The sequence below is a fragment of the Amblyomma americanum genome, chromosome 8 (assembly GCF_052857255.1).
Source record: "Amblyomma americanum isolate KBUSLIRL-KWMA chromosome 8, ASM5285725v1, whole genome shotgun sequence".
Classification (NCBI taxonomy): domain Eukaryota; kingdom Metazoa; phylum Arthropoda; class Arachnida; order Ixodida; family Ixodidae; genus Amblyomma; species Amblyomma americanum.
Window position 1 is genome coordinate 138,681,338 of NC_135504.1, and position 21,638 is coordinate 138,702,975.

The 21,638-nt window shown below is 46.4% G+C and overlaps 1 protein-coding gene and 2 non-coding genes across 3 annotated transcripts; 1 reads left to right on the forward strand and 2 right to left on the reverse strand.

Annotated features, from left to right (window-relative positions):
* Positions 1 to 940: 940 nt before the first annotated feature.
* On the reverse strand, positions 941 to 1,014 carry TRNAS-CGA (transfer RNA serine (anticodon CGA)). Its single transcript has one exon. It is a non-coding gene; the product is annotated as a tRNA-Ser (tRNA).
* A 5,692-nt stretch (positions 1,015 to 6,706) lies between these two features.
* On the reverse strand, positions 6,707 to 6,780 carry TRNAS-AGA (transfer RNA serine (anticodon AGA)). Its single transcript has one exon. It is a non-coding gene; the product is annotated as a tRNA-Ser (tRNA).
* A 3,215-nt stretch (positions 6,781 to 9,995) lies between these two features.
* Positions 9,996 to 13,765, forward strand: LOC144102775 (uncharacterized). The gene is made up of 4 exons (XM_077635942.1): positions 9,996 to 10,293; positions 10,750 to 11,295; positions 12,382 to 12,504; positions 13,503 to 13,765. Exons 1-4 carry the CDS (start codon positions 9,996 to 9,998, stop codon positions 13,763 to 13,765), a joined length of 1,230 nt encoding a protein of 409 aa, XP_077492068.1.
* The last annotated feature ends 7,873 nt before the right edge of the window (positions 13,766 to 21,638 follow it).

Below are 21,638 nucleotides of genomic sequence, written 5' to 3' on the forward strand. Positions count from 1 at the left end.
GGGTGGCGCATGGGCATATATCAGCCACTCCCACACCTTCCCCGCCTACATATCTGGTAGAAAAGGGCTATGTGTGGACTATGCAGAGGCAAAATGTGTGTGCGTGAACATGGGCTATACGATGGTGAATTGCGGGCAACCGCGATGGGGGCTTGCCGTGCATCACTCTGTCCACACTGTCTATGGAAACAGGAGTATATTTCAGCCGGTAGCCTTCGTAAGTCCTGCGTCGATTATTCTGGAGTTTGTAGTGCAGAAACATCACGCGTAATGTTACCGATCGTTGCCGCCGACACCCATGGACATTTAGTTCCACTTACTTAGCCTGGCTGCATATCCTACATTACATGTAAAAGGGCTGCATGGGTACCACAGCGATGGAGCATGGGCGCATGGGTGAAGTGCGGGCATATATATATATATATATATATATATATATATATATATATATATATATATATATATATATATATATATATATATATATATATATATATATATATACACATCGAAGTATACGCTTCATTTAAGGAAACATTTTTATTTGACTCGACGTTTCGATCGGAGGACCGATCGAAACGTCGAGTCAAATAAAAATGTTTCCTTAAATGAAGCGTATACTTCGATGTATATTATTTTAAGCAGTCAAGAACCTCATGTTTTCACAGCTATATATATATATATATATATATATATATATATATATATATATATATATATATATATATATATATATATATATATATATATATATATATATATATATATATATATATAGACATGGGAAACGAAGTGAGGGGCTCGTTTGATAAACATATTAAGGAAGCCAACAGTCACCGAAACCAAGGTGCATAGGGAATGTTTCTATTTTTTAATATATAGTGCCAATCAATTAGTTTTTTAAAGAAAATTACTTATAAAGCAGCAGAAAAAACAACCATGCCGCCGGTGGGATTCGAACCCACGACCTCCGAATATCGCGTCCGGTGCTCTCACCAACTGAGCTACGGCGACGGCTGTCCAATCTGCTGCTTTCGTGGGTATTTATGTTTTGCGTATAAGCGAACCTTGAGAGTGTTCACCAGCGCCACCCTCGTCCATAGCGGTGGACGTAGCACGTCCTGTAATACCGCTGGATGGATGGATGGATGGATGGATACGGCTGAACCCTTTACATCGGGCGGTGGCTCAAGCCACCTAGCCATGTCTTGTGAAATTTTACTCCTGTCTTGCTTTTAGCCACCAATCAGATAACCTTCGCTTGGTTACTTCTAACCTCTTAAAATCCACTTTCCCTTCACTATCCCTAAACCCCAATGCCTTGGGTAAGTCAGCCCCGCTGCCTTCCACTGTAGGGTGAAGCCCTTTACAGAAAAGTATCAAGTGTTCAGCCGTTTCCTCCTCCTGTCCGCACGCAATGCACAAAGTGTCTATCTCCTGGTACCTGACTCTAAACTTCTTAGTCCGCAAAACTCCAGTCCTGGCCTCAAACAACAAAGAACTTCCCCTACAATTATCATAGATATTTTCTTTGACAATTTCCTGTTTAAAGGTCCGGTATGTTTCTAGTGCCGATTTCGTCAGCATCCCTGTTTTCCACAAAGCTCTCTCTGTTCCTTTAACCTTTTTCTTAACCGATAATTGCTGATTTGCCCCCTTACTGCTGTCCAGATATTTGCTTGTCAATTTTCTAGTTCCCTTTCTCCATTTCGTGTCAACATTCTTTATATACAGGTATCTGAAAACTTTCCTAGCCCACCGCTTTTCCTCCATCCTTCTCAATCGTTCCTCAAATGCTATCTTACTGCTAGCCTCTCTGCTCTCGAAAGACGCCCATCCCATATCACCCTGTACCCCCTGATTTGGTGTATTGCCATGTGCTCCCAAAGCTAACCTCCCTACTCCCCGTTGCCTAATTTCCAGCCTTGCTTGAACATCTGGCCTCATACACAGGACCGCATTCCCGAAGGTCAGGCTAGGGACCATCACCCCTTTCCAGATCCCTCTTACCACCTCATACCTATTGTAATTCCACAGTGCCCTATTTTTCATGACAGCTGCATTCCTACTAGCTTTATTCATTACATATTTTTCATGCTCTGTCAGATACTCAACACTGTTATTTATCCACACCCCAAGATACTTGTACTCATTCACTACCTTTAGCACGAACTCCTGTATTCTATGCTCGCCGCCCTCTTCAATAAATGTCATGACTGCAGATTTTTCCTTACTATACCTGAAGCCTAATCTATCTCCCTCTGTACTGCATATGTCTAACAACTTCTGCAGGTCTTCCTTGTTGTCAGCCATTATCACTATATCGTCGGCATATATTAGTCCCGGTAATGTCTGTTTAATCAATTCCCCTTGCTTTAAAAAAGATAGGTTGAAACCTAGTCCGCTCCCCTCTAGCTTGGCCTCCAAACCTTGCAGGTACAACATGAACAACAAAGGGGACAGAGGACATCCTTGTCTAAGCCCCCGCTGTATCTCTACAGGCCCTGATACATTTTTTTCCCATTTTATGAGCACTCTGTTACCTCTATATATATCTTTTAAAAGATTAATTACTCCATTTTCCACATCCAATGTGCCCAATATGTCCCACAAATGCTCCTGAGCAACGTTGTCATAGGCTCCCCTAATATCCAGAAATGCTAGCAATAAGGGCCTATGTTCCTTTTCCGCAATTTCTATACACTGTGTCAATGAAAATAGATTGTCCTCCAACCTCCTTTGTTTCCGGAACCCATTCTGTAGTTCCCCTAGCACCCCCTCGTTCTCCACCCAAGCCTGCAGTCTATCCTTTATAATTTGCATCACCACCCTGTAAACCACAGACGTCACTGTTATGGGGCGATAGTTACTTACGTCTGCTTTGTCCCCCTTTCCCTTATATATCATGTTCATTCTACTTAATCGCCATTCATCGGGGACTTTCTCATCCACTATCATTTTGTTCACTACCTGTATTAATGTTTGCTTGGATTTTGGTCCTAACTTCTTTATCAACATAATCGGGATACCATCTGGTCCTGTTGATGTGCCACTAGGAACCTTCTTCTCTGCCCTTTCCCACTCTCCTTGCTCAAGTGAAGCTATTGCTGTAACCGGTCTATCCTCCTTCGATAAATTATGTACCACGTGCTTTGCTGAAAATTTTTCCGTCATCCTTGTTCCTATGTGTTTTATTGCTTCATCCCCTTCTAGTCGAATACCCTCATCTGTAACAATAAACCTTTGTTCTAGCCTAGTTTTATTACTCATTGCATTTAGATGTTTCCAGAATTTTTGGGCTGCTTTTCTATCCTTTTTATTTACTTTTGACATCCATTGGGCACCCTTTCTTCTAATTTTCTCATTAATCAAATAGGATGCGTCCCTTCTACACTTTATGAAGGTATCCCATTTTCTGTCTACTTCGGGTTTTGGTTCCCCCCTCTTCTTGGAATATCTGTGTTCCCTGGATGCTTCCTTGCGCTTTTCTATTGCCCTCTTGACCTCCTCATCCCACCAACTCTTGGGTTTGCATCTTTTCCCTTTTAGCTTTACTCCCACCTTAGCTAGCTCTAGCTCCAGTAATCGAGTTAATTTGGTATAAGTCCATTCTGTTTCACTATCCTCAAAAATTACTTTCTCGATTTGTTTGGCTGCTACTTCCAATTGCTTTTCTGAGTAAAAATTTCCCCCTGATTGTTTATCTTGATTCAGTCTTACATTGCTTTTTCTTCTGAAGCTCAACTTGATACGCTTGTGGTCACTACCTAGACTACTGGAACCATCTTCATCTATGCTCATTACCCCGAATCTGTTATACATCCTCTGTGACATTAGTGCATAATCTATCGTCGAGTGCAGACTCCCCGCCTCCCATGTTATGAGCCCTTCACACTTCTCGGTGCTGTTGCATACAACTAAATCATGCCTGTCACACATGTCCTGCAGCATGCTTCCTGTCGAATCCATGTACCCATCCAGGTCTTCTATGTGTGCATTCATGTCGCCTAATATAATTATCTCGCCCTGTCCTCCTAGCTCATCAATGTCGCTTGCAATACATTCTAACATTTTCCTGTTTTCCTCTTTGGCATTAACCCCTGTCCACAGGTATACAAAGCCAAGGAGTGTTTGCTTGCCTGCCACTGTTCCTTTTAGCCATAAATGTTCCCTGCATCCCAGTCTAACCCTTTGAAAATTCATACTTTTATGAATGAATGCCCCAATTCCACCTCCCTTTCTGCTGCCCTCTGTTCTATTGCAATATTCCCATGCGTAGTCTGGGTTACAGGGTGGTTGCTCCATGTCTCTAACGTCATCTAACGGCGAGGGCGGAAACTGTGCGAGAGCCCTCTTATACTACCTATGGCATCAAGACTGCCAGAACCGAGACCCCCGTTAAGCTATTAGCAGACATGGGAAATGAAGTGAGGGGCTCGTTTGACAAACATGTTAAGGAAGCCAACAGTCACCGAAACCAAGGTGCATAGGGGAATGTTTCTATTTTTTTATTTTTTATTTTTAATATCTAGTGCCAATCAATTAATTTTTTTAAAGAAAATTACTTATAAAGCAGCAGAAAAAACAATCATGCCGCCGGTGGGATCCGAACCCACGACCTCCGAATATCGCGTCCGGTGCTCTCACCAACTGAGCTACAGCGACGGCTGTCCAATCTGCTGCTTTCGTGGGTATTTATGTTTTGCGTATAAGCGAACCTTGAGAGTGTTCACCAGCGCCACCCTCGTCCATAGCGGTGGACGTAGCACGTCCTGTAATACCGCAAGTGTGACGTAGAATATATAAGAAGTTAGCGCAAAACTTAGACGAAGACAGAGAAGAAACACACAAGACGACAGACGAGCGCTCGTCTGTCGTCTTGTGTGTTTCTTCTCTGTCTTCGTCTAAGTTTTGCGCTAACTTCTTATATATCATGCAAAGCCAACTTGCCCGACAACACGCTCTTCTGTGACGTAGAACGTCATCTAACGGCGAGGGCGGAAACTGTGCGAGAGCCCTCTTATACTACCTATGGCATCAAGACTGCCAGAACCGAGACCCCCGTTAAGCTATTAGCAGACATGGGAAATGAAGTGAGGGGCTCGTTTGACAAACATATTAAGGAAGCCAACAGTCACCGAAACCAAGGTGCATAGAGAAATGTTTCTATTTTTTTATTTTTTATTTTAATATCTAGTGCCAATCAATTAGTTTTTTTAAAGAAAATTACTTATAAAGCAGCAGAAAAAACAATCATGCCGCCGGTGGGATCCGAACCCACGACGTTCGAATATCGCGTCCGGTGCTCTCACCAACTGAGCTACGGCGACGGCTGTCCAATCTGCTGCTTTCGTGGGTATTTATGTTTTGCCTATAAGCGAACCTTGAGAGTGTTCACCAGCGGCACCCTCGTTCATAGCGGTGGACGTAGCACGTCCTGTAATACCGCAAGTGTGACGTAGAATGTCATCTAACGGCGAGGGCGGAAACTGTGCGAGAGCCCTCTTATACTACCTATGGCATCAAGACTGCCAGAACCGAGACCCCCGTTAAGCTATTAGCAGACATGGGAAATGAAGTGAGGGGCTCGTTTGACAAACATATTAAGGAAGCCAACAGTCACCGAAACCAAGGTGCATAGAGAAATGTTTCTATTTTTTTATTTTTTATTTTAATATCTAGTGCCAATCAATTAGTTTTTTTAAAGAAAATTACTTATAAAGCAGCAGAAAAAACAATCATGCCGCCGGTGGGATCCGAACCCACGACGTTCGAATATCGCGTCCGGTGCTCTCACCAACTGAGCTACGGCGACGGCTGTCCAATCTGCTGCTTTCGTGGGTATTTATGTTTTGCCTATAAGCGAACCTTGAGAGTGTTCACCAGCGGCACCCTCGTTCATAGCGGTGGACGTAGCACGTCCTGTAATACCGCAAGTGTGACGTAGAATGTCATCTAACGGCGAGGGCGGAAACTGTGCGAGAGCCCTCTTATACTACCGATGGCATCAAGACTGCCAGAACCGAGACCCCCGTTAAGCTATTAGCCGACATGGAAAATGAAGTGAGGGGCTCGTTTGACAAACATATTAAGGAAGCCAACAGTCACCGAAACCAAGGTGCATAGAGAAATGTTTCTATTTTTTTATTTTTTATTTTAATATCTAGTGCCAATCAATTAGTTTTTTTAAAGAAAATTACTTATAAAGCAGCAGAAAAAACAATCATGCCGCCGGTGGGATCCGAACCCACGACGTTCGAATATCGCGTCCGGTGCTCTCACCAACTGAGCTACGGCGACGGCTGTCCAATCTGCTGCTTTCGTGGGTATTTATGTTTTGCCTATAAGCGAACCTTGAGAGTGTTCACCAGCGGCACCCTCGTTCATAGCGGTGGACGTAGCACGTCCTGTAATACCGCAAGTGTGACGTAGAATGTCATCTAACGGCGAGGGCGGAAACTGTGCGAGAGCCCTCTTATACTACCTATAGCATCAAGACTGCCAGAACCGAGACCCCCGTTAAGCTATTAGCCGACATGGAAAATGAAGTGAGGGGCTCGTTTGACAAACATATTAAGGAAGCCAACAATCACCGAAACCGAGGTGCATAGGGGAATGTTTCTATTTTTTTTATTTTTAATATCTAGTGCCAATAAATCAGTTTTATTAAAGAAAATTACTTATAAAGCAGCAGAAAAAACAACCATGCCACCGGTGGGATCCGAACCCACGACCTCCGAAAATCTCATCCGGTGCTCTCACCAACTGAGCTACGGCGACGGCTGTCCAATCTGCTGCTTATACGCAATAAATAAATACCCACGAAAGCAGCAGATTGGACAGCCGTCGCCGTAGCTCAGTTGGTGAGAGCACCGGACGCGAAATTCGGAGGTCGTGGTTCGGATCCCACCGGCGGCATGGTTGTTTTTTCTGCTGCTTTATAAGTAATTTTCTTTAAAAAAACTAATTGATTGGCACTAGATATTAAAAATAAAAAATAAAAAAATAGAAACATTCCCCTATGCACCTTGGTTTCCGTGACTGTTGGCTTCCTTAATATGTTTGTCAAACGAGCCCCTCACTTCATTTCCCATGTCTGCTAATAGCTTAACGGGGGTCTCTTTTCTGGCAGTCTTGATGCCATAGGTAGTATAAGAGGGCTCTCGCACAGTTTCCGCCCTCGCCGTTAGATGACGTTCTACGTCACACTTGCGGTATTACAGGACGTGCTACGTCCACCGCTATCGACGAGGGTGGTGCTGGTGAACACTCTCCAGGTTCGCTTATACGAAAAACATAAATACCCACGAAAGCAGCAGATTGGACAGCCGTCGCCGTAGCTCAGTTGATGAGAGCACCGGACGCGATATTCGGAGGTCGTGGGTTCGGATCCCACCGGCGGCATGGTTGTTTTTTCTGCTGCTTTATAAGTAATCTTTAAAAAAAACTAATTGATTGGCACTAGATATTAAAAAAAGAAACATTCCCCTATGCACATTGGTTTCGGTGACTGTTGGCTTCCTTAATATATATATATATATATATATATATATATATATATATATATATATATATATATATGCTCGCATTCGGCCGTAGTCAGGGTCACGCTGATGATGATTATGGTCGGATGGTTGCGCCCTTAGTAGCGAGCGGGCATTTCGGAGCGCACAGACCGCTGCCTTGATGCCACAAATCCCGCGGGGGCGACGCTATCATTATGTCGTTTCAGCTGTGGCAGCTGTAGGCGCGTTTCCATCGCAAATAGCGCGCGTCCTTCAAACTTTAGTTGCCTCTGGGATTCATTTCCATCTCGCTATAGATCAAATAAACTCAAAAACACTCGATCCACCACCGCAGGTTCGGGTTCTTTTAATACAGTTACCGTTCATTTTCGGCTTGCACCTACGAGGAACCGACGGAGCGGTAAAGCATGCGCCCTTTGTGTCTACTGCACCACAGTGCTCCTGCATTGTAGCCTCGCCTAGGAGGTCAGCTTAAAATGAGATGAAACCGCCGCTCTTGGCGCTTTTTGCAGCGCGATTCAGCGTCTCAAGGATAGTGACTGTTTCCAAATGTGCTGGATGCAGCTGTTGGGTTTCCACACCTATATTCTCAAACAGATCAATGTCTATATGTAACCGGTAGCAGTGAAGTAATACAGTTTGCACAGAAGAGTTTGGATCGCTTGCCGGGTTCTGTCGTGGCTCATACTCTGATTAGTGGGCGATCACGGGCACTTATATGCCGAATTTCGCACGCAGGGCACGCAACAGTGACGCACTGCTGCCGCGGCATTCGTGTGGGTGAGACAGCGGGTGCTTGTAGTCATCCTAAGATCCGAAGGTGCATGCAAAGTGATTACCATGAGCTCTGCTCCGCACATGACAGCGCGATACACAGCGCACTGTCTCAGTGGTGATAAGAGCAGGATCCAGTATAGGGGCAGTTTGTTTGTTTCGGGGGAGACAGGCAGGGTGCATGCACTACTGCTGCGTCAGCGCTTGGTAGGGACAAGGCGAATCATCAGTGATAACTGTAGAAAATTAACGCAAAACTGCGGCAGTATGCCGAGTGTTTCGAGCGCGTTTGCTTGCGAGTGAGACGCACAACAGTCCCAGCGGCAGCAAAAGTTTGGAACATGCGGGTTGTTTGCGGCGCAAACACGCCTCCAGCAGTCTCAAACGAAGCGGCTTAATGATAGAGCCGTCCCCGCGCAATTTGCCTTATCAAGACAGCGGTCTTTGTTTTCCGAAATGTTCGCTAGCTACACAGCGCACGATCGTCGGACATTATCATCATCAGCACGACTCAGACGCCGGACGAATGCGAGGCAAGCGGAGCATTGAGAGGGTCACGCCGGAAGCGGGCCTGCACATGCGCACGTGGCGATTTCGAGCTTTCGTCTGGTTTGGCTAGGCGGGGCTGGCACGCAGTTCTTGTGCGGCGCGCTCCGTTTACTTCTGTCCGCACCTGTACATGAACCACCCCGTGTTATTTGCTCTATGACTGGTAAATAATTTATAATTGTCTTTCTCCTTGTTGTTTGAGTGTTATCAACCGAACGATGGCTGCGACGTGTAGTTGGTTTTCAGGTCATGTCAAAAGCAAGAAAACTGGTAATATAACTGCTGCTATGGCATTTGTTGTCATTCCAGCTTTCGAAACAGGCTGTTTTAGGTGTTGTAGTGCATTAAAACTGCATATCAACATTTATATTGTAGCCTTTTCCATGCCTCAGCAGACCTAAAGGCCAACTAGGCATCACAGCCATCATTCGGCTGATCAAGCCTAAACAACATCAGAGAAGGAAATGGAATTTTAAATTATTTAATGGTAGGCAAATACCACTTGGGGATTCATGTATTCTAATGTCTAATGCAGCGTTTAAAAAATGTGTGACCAAAGTTACGTTTTGATAGTCCTTGAAACTTATTTTTTAGGTGTTGTCTATTTCACTGTTTTCAATTTGCAGAGGTAGCAGTGTTCAGTACTGCTTATTTTCTTTTTGTGGTTCTCTTTTGATTCATCGGTTGGGCCCTGTTTTCCTGTGTTATTTTGTGTTCTGTAATCGCATAGTGCATCCCTTCTTTTTTGTTTGTGCACCACTTCTGTACAGTGTTTTTTTTGTGGCAGGCCTCATGACAGCTGGCAGCTTTCCTTTCATTTTTGCCTTCTCCTCTGTTGTAAAGTGATGTCAGCCGCAATCAGACTGCCTTGCAAGCGCGGACGGCACGTGCGTTTATCGTTTGATATCCTTCCCTTGTTCTCCCTTTCCCCTTTCCCCCTCTCTGTTTCGTATATATACGCTCCGAGCCGGAAGCAATAAAGATTCATGTTGCAACCTTCGAACGGCGTACTGTCGTATACAGTAAGACACGCCACGTGTGTCGTAACGATGTAACAGTGGCGACGAGGATGGGTGAACCCTGGAGGTGAAAAATGATGTAAGCCAGGCAGTTAAGCAGGAAACAGCGGCCGCGGAAATACCAACCATGGCTCATCATCAACTACCGGAATACGATGACCAGTCCGACAACTGGAAGGTCTACATCACGAAGGTAGAAGCTTATTTTGAGGCAACTGGCATCAGCGACTCGGGAAAGAAGAGGGCTTTGCTGGTTGCAGCATTGAGTACGCGCACCGTGCAAGTGCTCTCAGGACAGGTTGCACCGAGGAAGCGAAACTCGCTGACGTACGAGGAAGCAGTCAAAGTTTTGGATGCCTACTTCGACCCCAAGCGTCATGAAATAACAGAGAACAATCGGTTCTTCAATCGCTGCCAGTTGGAAGGTGAGCCCATTCAACAGTTCATCGTTGAAGTTCACCGGATTGCGGATGGCTGTAATTTCGGTGACATGCTAGACCGGATGCTTCGCGACAGAATCGTCTGTGGCGTGAGGTCAAGCGCTATTCAGAAGCAGCTATTAGCGAAAACAGATTTGACGTTGAAGGAGGCTGAAACAATTGCCATATCAGCAGAAGCAGCGGAAAACGATACAAAGAAGATGTCTTCTGACATTGAACCCGTACTCAAGGTCAATGCACGACAAGCTGATGAACTGGTGTCAGTATGTGGGTGTTGCAGAAGTAAGAAACACAACAGAAACGCCTGCGGCTGGGCGAAAGCGAGGTGTTACCGCTGTTGTGTATACGGCCATCTGGCGAAGATGTGCCAAAGCGACGTGCGGAAAGGACGCCCAAAGGCGCGTTCACAGTGCAGGCAAGGAGAAGCGTTTGCAGTAACAGCGGATGTTACTGAGGAAAATGGAGACGATGCGCACATTTGGACACTAACCGCACCCTTCAATGGTCGGCTACCACCACCTATTCTTCGTACTTTCACATGGTGTGGCATTGATGTACCTATGATTGTGGACACCGGCTCACCCGTCTGTGTTGTGTCTAAAGAGATTTTTGAGAAAAACCGTGAACATTGGCCGCAATTAGAACCCGCATTCATTAAACTGTCCTGTTATCTTGGACAACTTCCAGTATTAGGGAAACTGAGTATGTCAGTGTCCTACCACGACAAGGAGGTCAAGAGTTCCTTGATGGTCCTGAACTGTTCAGGTTCGAGCCTTTGTGGACGGGAGTTGATTTCCATGTTCAATGACGCAGGAACCTCGGTGTTGAACGTATCAGTGCAACAAAACTCTGGTCCCGGAAGCAACCATACCCCCGCCATGCATGCCGTCCTGTCAGAGTTCAAAGACGTCTTCAGCCCAGAGCTGGGCCTAATTGACGGACACCCTGTTCATCTGAAGCTCAAGGAAGGCGCCATGCCGAAATTTTGTAAGGCCTGTTCCCTTCCATTTGCTTTACGCGACAAAGATTCGAAAGAGATTGATAGGCTCGTATCGCTTGGAGTACTGTCACCTGTAACGCACGCCGAATGGGCTACTCCCATTGTGCCTGTAATGAAGAAGAACGGCGAGGTTAGGATCTGCGCTGATTTTAAGGTGACCTTGAATCCCGTCTGTGAACTGGAGCAGTACCCGTTGCCAGCTATTGATGACATCTTCGCATGCCTGAACGGTGGGGACTGCTTCAGCACGCTGGATTTAAGAGACGCGTATAACCAAGTCCCCCTCGATGAGGACTCGAGGAAGATTTGCGTAATCAGTACACACCGTGGGTTGTTTTGCTACAACCGACTGCCGTTCGGCATAGCTTCCGCGCCTGCCATCTTCCAGCGGAAAATAGAAAGAGTTCTGCAGGGCCTGACAGGTGTTCAGGCTTACCTTGACGACGTTTTGGTATCAGAAAAACTTGGTAGCACCGACAGATTACGACAAGTACTGCAGCGTTTTCGTGAGCATGGAGTGAAGCTCAGACTTGAGAAATGCAGCTTTCGCCAAGAGGCAGTGACGTATATGGGTCATAAAATTGATCGTGAAGGTCTGCATCCGATAGAGAAGCATGTTGAAGCAATCGCGCAAGCCCCCAACCCACAAAATGTTCAGCAGTTGAGGTCGTTTCTGGGCATGATTACATTTTATTCGAAGTTCGTGCCCAACATGTCTTCCGTACTTGCACCGCTGTACAAGTAATTGGAGAACAGCACACGTTGGTTCTGGGGACATGCGCAAGAAGCAGCTTTTCGTTCAGCAAAACAATGCCTTCGGGAAGCGGCTGTGCTGGCTCACTATGATCCCGAGAGACCCCTCAAGCTAGAGTGTGACGCTTCACAGGAGGGAATAGGTGCCGTGCTTTTCCATACATTCGGAAAGGTAAACAAACCTGTCGGGTTCCGTTCTAGGACGCTAACAAGGGCTGAGAAAAATTATTCCCAGCTTGAGAGGGAAGCCCTTGCTCTTGTGTTTGGAGTGTCCAAATTCCGTGATTACCTCGTAGGCCGAGAATTTGTATTGGTCACCGACCACCAGCCGCTCGTGGGCTTGCTGAAAGCGGATCGACCAACTCCATCATTGGCAGCCGCCAGAATACAGCGCTGGGCGCTGTACTTAGGCGGATTCCGCTATCAGCTTCAATACTCTCCTGGTAAACAACTCCTCAACGCTGACGCCCTTAGTAGACTGCCACAACGGACGTCTGAGCCGAAGCCACCAGAAGCGGACCCCTCAGACTATCTGCTGGCCTTGAGTGTGTTCGATGAGGGAACTGTGTCAGTTTAGGAGCTAAGGCAGTTGGCTGCGGGCGACCCTGCTCTGAGTCAAGTTATGCGATTCATCAAGAACGGTTGGCCGCCCTGCGCGAAAGGCTTGAACACGAGTGTCGCACCTTTTTTTGACAAGAAATTGGAGCTTTCTTTGGCCCACGGGTTGTTATACTCGGGCCGGCGAGTAGTCGTTCCAACGGAGGCGCGACGTCGCATCTTATACCTTTTGCATGAGACGCACCAGGGATCGTCCGCTATGAAGGCGGTTGCTAGATCGTCATTCTCGTGGCCATGGTTAGATCTCGAAATAGAGGCAGTGACAGCGTCATGTCAGAGTTGTGTCCAAAACCTGCCCATGCCAGCTACAGCAACGCCAAAAGGCTGGCCGCTACTGTTGAAAAATGGGCAAGGGTACATATCGATTTTGCGGGACCTATTGCAGGGAACATGATACTCGTGGTCGTGGACGCATACAGTAAGTGGATTGAAGCTGTGCCACTCCGACAAGCAAACGCTTCATGCACAATCAACTGCCTGCGCGGTATCTTCTGCAGATTTGGCGTGCCACGAACCATCGTATCCGATAATGGAACGCAGTTTGCCGCTGACGAGTTCGCTACTTTTGTCAAGAGGAACAACATAACGCATCTGCGCACAGCTGTATATCACCCTCAATCGAACGGCCTAGCAGAAAGGGCTGTCAGGACAATTAAGGACGGCCTCAAGAAGATTGGTGAGGGGCGGCTGGAAGATAATATAAACAAGCTCCTTTTCAATTACAGACGGACACCTAACCGCTCTGGAAAATCGCCGTCAGAGCTGCTCTTCGGATATAAAATTCGATCTAGTTTAGATACATGATTCCCTCCTGTACACGCAGGGCCAGCGAACGAAGCAGACGAGTGGCCACTGCCATTGCCTGAAGCTGCCGTGTACGCCCGCAACTTCGGAAGGGGTGAGAAATGGACTCCAGGAATTGTAGAGTCTACAACAGGCTCTCGGATGGTGAGCATTCGAACACCAGCCGGATCAGTAAGACGACATGTTGGCCAGGTGCGGGACCGGGAAGATGCGACGCTACCGTTTGGTAAAGACCAACAAGCGGCAAAACGAGACTCGAGAACAGGTACTCCTAGCGACTAACCTCTGTTGCCGAGAACGCCAGCCGAACAAGGGGGCATAACAGAACCTGAGCATGAACTTCAGCCGGAACTCGCAGGGAGCAACGCTGAACCCGTCAGATCACCCTAAGCCTTGCGGCGCTCTACACGTCAAAGAAAACCAGTACAGCGACTTCACTATTAAGGAAGAAGAGATGTTGTAAAGTGACGTCAGCCGCAATCAGACTGCATTGCAAGCGCTGACGGCACGTGCGTTTATCGTTTGATATCCTACCCTTGTTCTCCCTTTCCCCTTTCCCCCTCTCTGTTTCGTATATATACGCTCCGAGCCGGAAGCAATAAAGATTCATGTTGCAACCTTCGAACGGCGTACTGTAGTATACAGTAAGACACGCCACGTGTATCGTAACGATGTCACATCCTCTGACGTTGCTCATGGTACTAGACAAAATATAGTTTACTGAAAGGCTGAATTCTAAATTGTACAACATCATTAAGGTGCCCTCTTCTTTTTTAGCACATGCCATTAATGGTGATACCTACTGTTGCCAAGAATCTTATATTGACACAAATTTGTTTCACAAGTGCAGGGCATGCTTTGCTCTCATGTAGAGTTTGTACATTTACAGTGTATAGTTTGTACATGGTCTCTTAGTTGGTGACTGACACGGTGGCCTCATTGGGTGACTTTAATATTATTATGAAGGTTAGAATTTGTTTTTCTGACTGCTGATGAGCTTTACAGGAGCTTATGATGCCTTCAACAGCCATGTCTTTTTTATTGCTTCAGTTAGGATACTGAGGCTCAGATGAGCGAGCATCTGAGGCCAAAATACCAGTATAACTTCGTGCCGTTTGTCAGCTTCCTTTATCATGTGCATAACTGTTCAAGTAGGAAATAATTTCAGGTCTCAGTGGCCCTTCATTTGCTTTTGCTTTTCAGCCTTTACGCCAGATGTCAGATTTTGGAGGATAGTTTGTCACATCCTTCATCATTGAAGTAGGTAGCACAATGTACCAGCCGTGACAATTGGTCATTATAACTAAGCAATCCACCCTCCCTTTATGAGCACACCAAAGCTGAGATCTGATGGCAACTTTGATGAGTATTGACACCGGAAGTTGTCTTGTTACAAGCATAATGTTACGGACCACTTTAAAATTTCCTTATGCTATTGGGTTCAAATCATGTTTTTGCTTGCTGTCAAACTCGCTCAACACCACTTTCATTGTGAAAATTAGTATAACACTTGGAAAAGGCTGCCAGGTCCTTCATTGAATGTGAGTGCTGCACACTAGAATCCTGCTCCTGTAGCAAATCATGTGGGTCATATTAGAGGTTGTGTTAAAAAGTAATGAAGCATAGATATGAAAATAGTGATACACAGTTATTATCATTTTGTGGCCCTTGACCAATTTCTGTATTTTAAAGGCACTGTACTAAAAAGAAACTGAAGTGCACTGGAGCCGCTGGAAACCTTTTGTGTGAACAAAAGGCATACTGACTGTGCTCATGACAATTTGATGATTGTGCAAAATTTCAAAATGACCATTTTACTACTTCTTTATGAACATGTACTCTCTAGTGTCACATAAGGTGTAATGACAGAACTTGTCTCTAATTTTTCTTTGCACGTCAGTTTTGTTTCTATTTATTTTTTGTATTTCTTAGCATGAACACCACAGGCCATGCACTCCTGTATTACTTTGTATAAGGAAACAGTGGCAAGTCAAGTCTATGCGTGTGGTCCCCTCGTTGAACACTATTCTAAGGCACTAAGTTGCTTGCCTTGAAATATATCAATAGCTCATGCGCTTCTATCTGAAAAAATAATGTTTCGTTCAATTTTGACTACAAGAGCTTTGCTAACTAGGCAGCATGTTGAGGACACGTTAGATTTACTGCAGGTCAACCGGCATTAGTGCCTTGCTTGAAAAGGGCATGGGCAAGACCTGTAATAAGAAAATTGCTCTTACCAGTCACTGCGAAGCCGCCGCGGTGGCTGAGTGGTTATGGCACTCGGCTGCTGGCCTGAAAGAAGCGAATTCAATCCCGGCCGCGGCGGTCGAATTTCGATGAAGGCGAAATTCTTGAGGCCCGTGTACTGTTGGGTGTCAGAGCACTCTAAAAAACCCCAGGTGGTCGAAACTTCTGGAGCCCTTCATTACGGTGTCTCTCATAACCTGAGGCGCTTTGGGACGTTAAACCAATATAAACCAAACCAGTCACTGCGTGTTGATTTAAACACTGGCAGTGCTCCTACTATTTTCATTTTCAGTATTTGCTACCACACATACTAATCTGCGATTTTCAAGGATGAAGACAATTTTTTCGGTAATTGTGCAGTTAAAGTTGCATGTTCTAAAATTCGAAGCAAGCAGTTCCCTTTTGTACTTCACACTGCTATCAGAACTCACCACTATTGCATGACACCATCAACGTCAAGGTGCAAGTCTTGTGTTGGTAATAAACGAAATGATTTCTTACTTTCTTGCTTCAAAAGGCGTTAAAGCATACTGCTGTTGTTGCTGTGAAGCGTACAAATACAATTATTATCATATTTCTGGCTGCAAATATGGCTAAGAATTTTTATATTCGTGTTCTTTTTCCTTTAGGTGTATCTGAATTCAAGGTAGAGAAGGCAATGTATGACACCGTGAAGGGAATCCCAAAGCATGCAGTATTTCACAAGACAACTGCCATTCTCATCTGGTCAACAGAAGCAGTTGTACTATGCAGTTCCAGTGGCAAGTCCTCAGGAGGTGACAGTGGAAGGCAAGGAAAAGGTTCTCCACAAGGCTAAGCATAGAGGGCGGGGGTAGTCGGTTCTGGGAAGAATTATGAGACATCATTCCAGCGCACAAAAAATATGTCTGGTGTCCGTGGTGTCTATCCTCTTCGTCGTGTATTTTTGCGCGCTGGAGTGTGAAAAATGGATGAACTGAAAGGTAATTGCTAGCTGTAGCTGGATTTATCTCAGGGGCATATACTCACTCCATCAGTGTATGTGAGAATTACGACTCAGGCTTGTTAGGGGTTTATAATATGAAAGCGCCAAACAAAGGATAAAGCCAAACATACAAAACATGATCAAATAATTGTAGATGTGGTCTTCATGTGAAAGTTTATTTACAGGAGGTTAATTGATGGGTTCAGTTAGCTCGTGTGAGGATAAAGCAGCTTAAAAGCCTAGGCTCTATGTGCAGTGCGGCAGTGCATGATCAGTGAAATTACTCATAATGAACAGCTTTTAGTGAATATGCACTTCTCATGCCATGGAAACAGAAGACGCACGGTACTTAGCAGTCATTTGCCCTGAAGTTTGGATTTTAGGTACTGAGGCCTAGGCGATGCTGATTCAGTATAGGCATTCGTGGGTGCCGCCACAATTGCCATCGTCCATGAATCCTCTGGTTGCCTCTACTTAACAACGAAAATTTGTATGTTATAACTTGTAGCCATCACTGAAAGCATTTTGCATGAAAATAATCTTGAATTGAATGCTAGCTGGCCTATTGTTTAACTGTCAGATGCCATGATGGAAGTGACTGTAAGAGTCTATCATGTAGCCCATAATGAGCCCCTGTTTGCCCTTACCTTCTCTGCTCTCTTGTCTAGCTGTTATGCATGCAGTTTTACAAATCACGTTCTAACTTCGGCTACTTCAGTTTACATGTAAAAAGATTTTGGCTACTTTTTACTCAAGCATAGGTGTGCTTGAGCACTCTTTCGCTAGCTTTGCTGCATGCTTTGTAAAAATAGTTTGTAGCATTGAATATGACAAAGCATATCTTAGCCACTTTTTTCACACTTAGCAGGGACGGCCCAGTGGGGCCTGTAGAGATGGCTCGAAGAGGTTGCAATACTTTGTTGTATACATGTTGGGAGGAATCATGCGACTTGTGAGTTATGTATATGTGTGGCAGTAAACATTTCTACTTTGGAAAAGGCGCCGGTCTGCCATACAATGTCAGCGAAGCTTAAAGAACCCCACTTGGTCTAAACTAATTTGGAGCCCTGCACTGCAGTGTCCTGAAGCCATTATTGTTTTCTGCTTTGCTGTGAGAAGCGGCCCTTGCAAGTGATCTGCCTGCTTAGAACCAGTCAACTTGTTAAGCTTATTCACTTAACTCATTATCAACTCGGACATTTTTTATAACGGGAACCCTAACGTCTGGATGCACCAAAAAAAGTTCATCTCACTGGAAGACAGGGCGTGCTAGGCACTATAGTGGGCAATGCACAGTACGCAGATTCTAGTGTGGGTTTTGTATGTGTGCAAGTGTCTGCAGGTACTCTGCAGTCAATTGCACCAGAAGCTCAGGATGTGTATAGCAAGCTATACCTAAACAAAACTCATGTGCGCTCAGGAAGCTTTGGTTTTAATACATTCAGCAGGAAAAATAATCTGGCAGCTTTTTTTTCACATCTGTTGGGGTTTTATTAGTGCCAGAGTTCATCGCATCTTGTTTAAGGTTTCCTTTCAAATCATTAACACTCCACCCTTGTCATTTTGTATGTGGCATTCAGCTGAAAATAAATTTCAGCAGTCGGCTTTTTATGCTTGCTGCCACTTTTTTGGAAGAAATGAAGAGGAATGGCCTTCTAAATAGATGCAGCCAGCCATGCAGTGCTTTACAGTTCGGCACCCTGTGCGCATAAAAAGTCTCAATACATGGAATTTGTCATCCAGAAATATACTCGCATCTGATATTTTTTTTAGTCGAACTACACCTTATCTCCTTTTTGTGCCCATCTTTATGGGGATCTTGTAATGATTTCTGTAATTCCTTAATTTCTCTTATTTTTTGTTTTCTGCAGCAGTAGAATTTCCATATCAATTTATTTCTCTAGGCTACCGAGTATTAGTATCCCTGAGCCTCGTAATGAATCAAATTACCGGAGATGCTAGAGTGCTGTTGATGTTCTCAGAAAGCCTGACTGCGTTAGAAGGACTGGCATGCTCAATATCAGCTGCAATGCCAAAATATGATATTACAACAGATTATGATGCAGGTGTACCCAACTGTGTTGTAAATATATGCAGTTAGCTAGCGTGTCAGCTACAGAGCGTCGAGTCCTCAACGAGCAAGTGGACGACATGCTCGAGCGTGGGATTATACAGCCGTCGCACAGCCCTTGGTCTTCCCCGGTCGTGCTGGTTCGAAAGAAAGATGGCTCCATAAGATTCTGTGCGGATTATCGCCGCCTAAACGCAATAACTAGGAAAGACGTTTATCCTCTACCACGCATCGATGACGCCTTCGATTGTCTGCAAGGTGCGGAATTCTTTTCGTCCCTGAATCTGCGTTCTGGATACTGGCAAATCCCCATGTCCAAATGCGATCGTGAAAAAACTGCTTTCGTCACGCCCGACGGACTATACGAATTTAACGTCATGGCATTTGGTCTTTGCAATGCCCCGGCAACATTCGACCGCATTATGGATAACGTCTTGCGCGGCTTGCGCTGGAAGACGTGTCTTTGCTACCTCGACGACATCGTTGTTTTCTCGGCCGACTTCTCCACACATCTGACTCGTCTGCGCCAAGTGTTGACCTGGCTCACCGCCGCCGGCCTGCAACTAAATTTGAAGAAATGCCACTTCGGCGCTCGCCAACTGACCGTTCTCGGCCATGTCGTATCCAAAGCGGGCATCCTTCCGGATCCGGCAAAGCTTCGCGCTGTTGCCGACTTTCCAAAGCCCTCTACTCTCCAAGAACTGCGGAGTTTCATTGGCCTCTGTTCCTACTTTCGGCGCTTCATCCGAAATTTCGCTACAATCATTTCGCCTTTGACGCGGCTTCAAGCCCAAAACTACTTGTCGTCATGGTCCTCTGAGAGCGATGAAGCTTTTGTTACCCTACGTCGACTCCTTACTTCACCTCCCATCCTTCGCCATTACGACCCTAATGTCCCGACAGAAGTACACACGGATGCTAGCGGTGGGGGCATTGGTGCTGTGCTCGCCCAGCGAATACCTGGATTTCCAGAATACGTTGTCGCCTATGCGAGCTGCACGCTGTCCAAGGCCGAGATCAATTACTCCGTCACAGAAAAAGACTGCTTGGCTATTTTGTGGGCGATAACCAAATTCCGACCATACCTCTACGGCCACCCCTTCGACGTAGTCACCGATCATCACGCTTTGTGCTGGCTGTCATCGTTGAAGGATTCATCGGGTCGCCTTGGCCGCTGGGCTCTGCGCCTCCAGGAGTACGACATTCGAGTCGTCTATCGCTCTGGTCGTAAGCTCTCTGACGCTGACGCCCTCTCCCGGTCTCCGCTGCCTTCCGACACTGCGACCATCTCGAGCATTGACTCCGAGCTGTCCTCGTTGTGCCCGGTAAACATGCTTGTGGAACAGCGCAAGGACCCCTGGATTACATCTCTCGTGCACCATCTGTCTGGGCCCCCTACAGCAGCTGCCTCTCGCTCACTTCGGCGACAAACCCGCCACTTCACTCTGCATGACGGTCTCCTCTATCGTCGCAATTGCATGCCCGACGGTCGAAAATGGCTCGTCGTCATCCCTCGCCAACTACGAGCTGAAGTCTGCGCCTCTGTCCATGCCGACCCCCAGACTGCTCATGCTGGTTTTTTGAAAACCTACACTCGGCTTCGGCACCGGTACTACTGGCGTGGAATGTACAGCTTTTTACGCAAGTACATTCACTCATGCATTGCGTGCCAACGCCGCAAGTCTCCGTCACAGCGCCTTTCTGGCCCATCGCAGCCATTACCTTGCCCTGCCCGTCCCTTTGATCGCGTCGGCATCGACCTTTACGGGCCCCTGCCCTCTACCCCTTCCGGTCACCGTTGGGTTATAGTCGCCATAGACCATCTCACGCGCTATGCTGAAACGGCGGCTCTTCCGGCAGCTACAGCGCGAGACGTGGCCTCCTTCATTCCCCGCCAGCTCATTCTCCGCCACGGCGCCCCTCGTGAGCTTCTGAGCGACCGCGGCCGTGTGTTTTTATGCGAGGTTGTCCAAGCGCTTCTGCAAGAGTGCCGCATCGTTCACAGAACCTGCACAGCGTACCATCCTCAGACCAACGGCCTCACCGAACGGTTTAACCGGACACTCGGTGACATGCTCACCATGTATATCAGTTCCGACCATTCCAACTGGGACCTCGTTCTTCCGTTCGTCAGCTACGCATATAATACCGCCGTCCAGTCTACCACAGGTTATTCTCCGTTCTTTCTTCTTTACGGCCGCGAACCTACAAGCATGCTTGACACCATTCTTCCCTACCATCTTGATGCATCTGACTGCACAACTGCTTCTGAAATTGCCAAGTATGCCGAGGAATGCCGCCAGCTCGCCCGTTCCCTCACGTCCGCTGACCAGAATTGACAAAAAAAGCGTCGGGATTCCGGTAGTCAAACTCACGTACCCCTTTCCCCCGGCTCACTTGTCTGGCTCTGGATGTCTGCTGGCTCTCCTGGCCTGTCGTCCAAATTCCAAGCCAAATATCAAGGCCCTTACCGTGTTCTTTCTCAACCTTCCCCTGTGAACTGTCGTCGAACCACTGACACCCTCCTCTGACCTTCGCCGTCGTGGCCGTGAAACGGTGCATGTCAGTCGCCTCAAGCCTTACCATGACCCCTTGATCTGCTCTACGCCTTGAGTCGCCAGGATGGCTCCTTTCATTCCCGGGGGCCATTGTAAAGACGAAGATGTGACAACGAGGTAGCGGCAGTGCTACCGCTGAGCGCGTGCTGCTGCCGGGCTCTAGAATAAACGCGGACGCCTAGAAGGCCTCGTTCTGCGCCTGGTTCTGCCTTCCTGGTTTTGGTGGTGTCTGAGCTATTAAACCTCCTTTCAATACAAAAGAAAAACACAACGCAATAATTCACATTTTCATTCACACAGCATGATGATGAACAG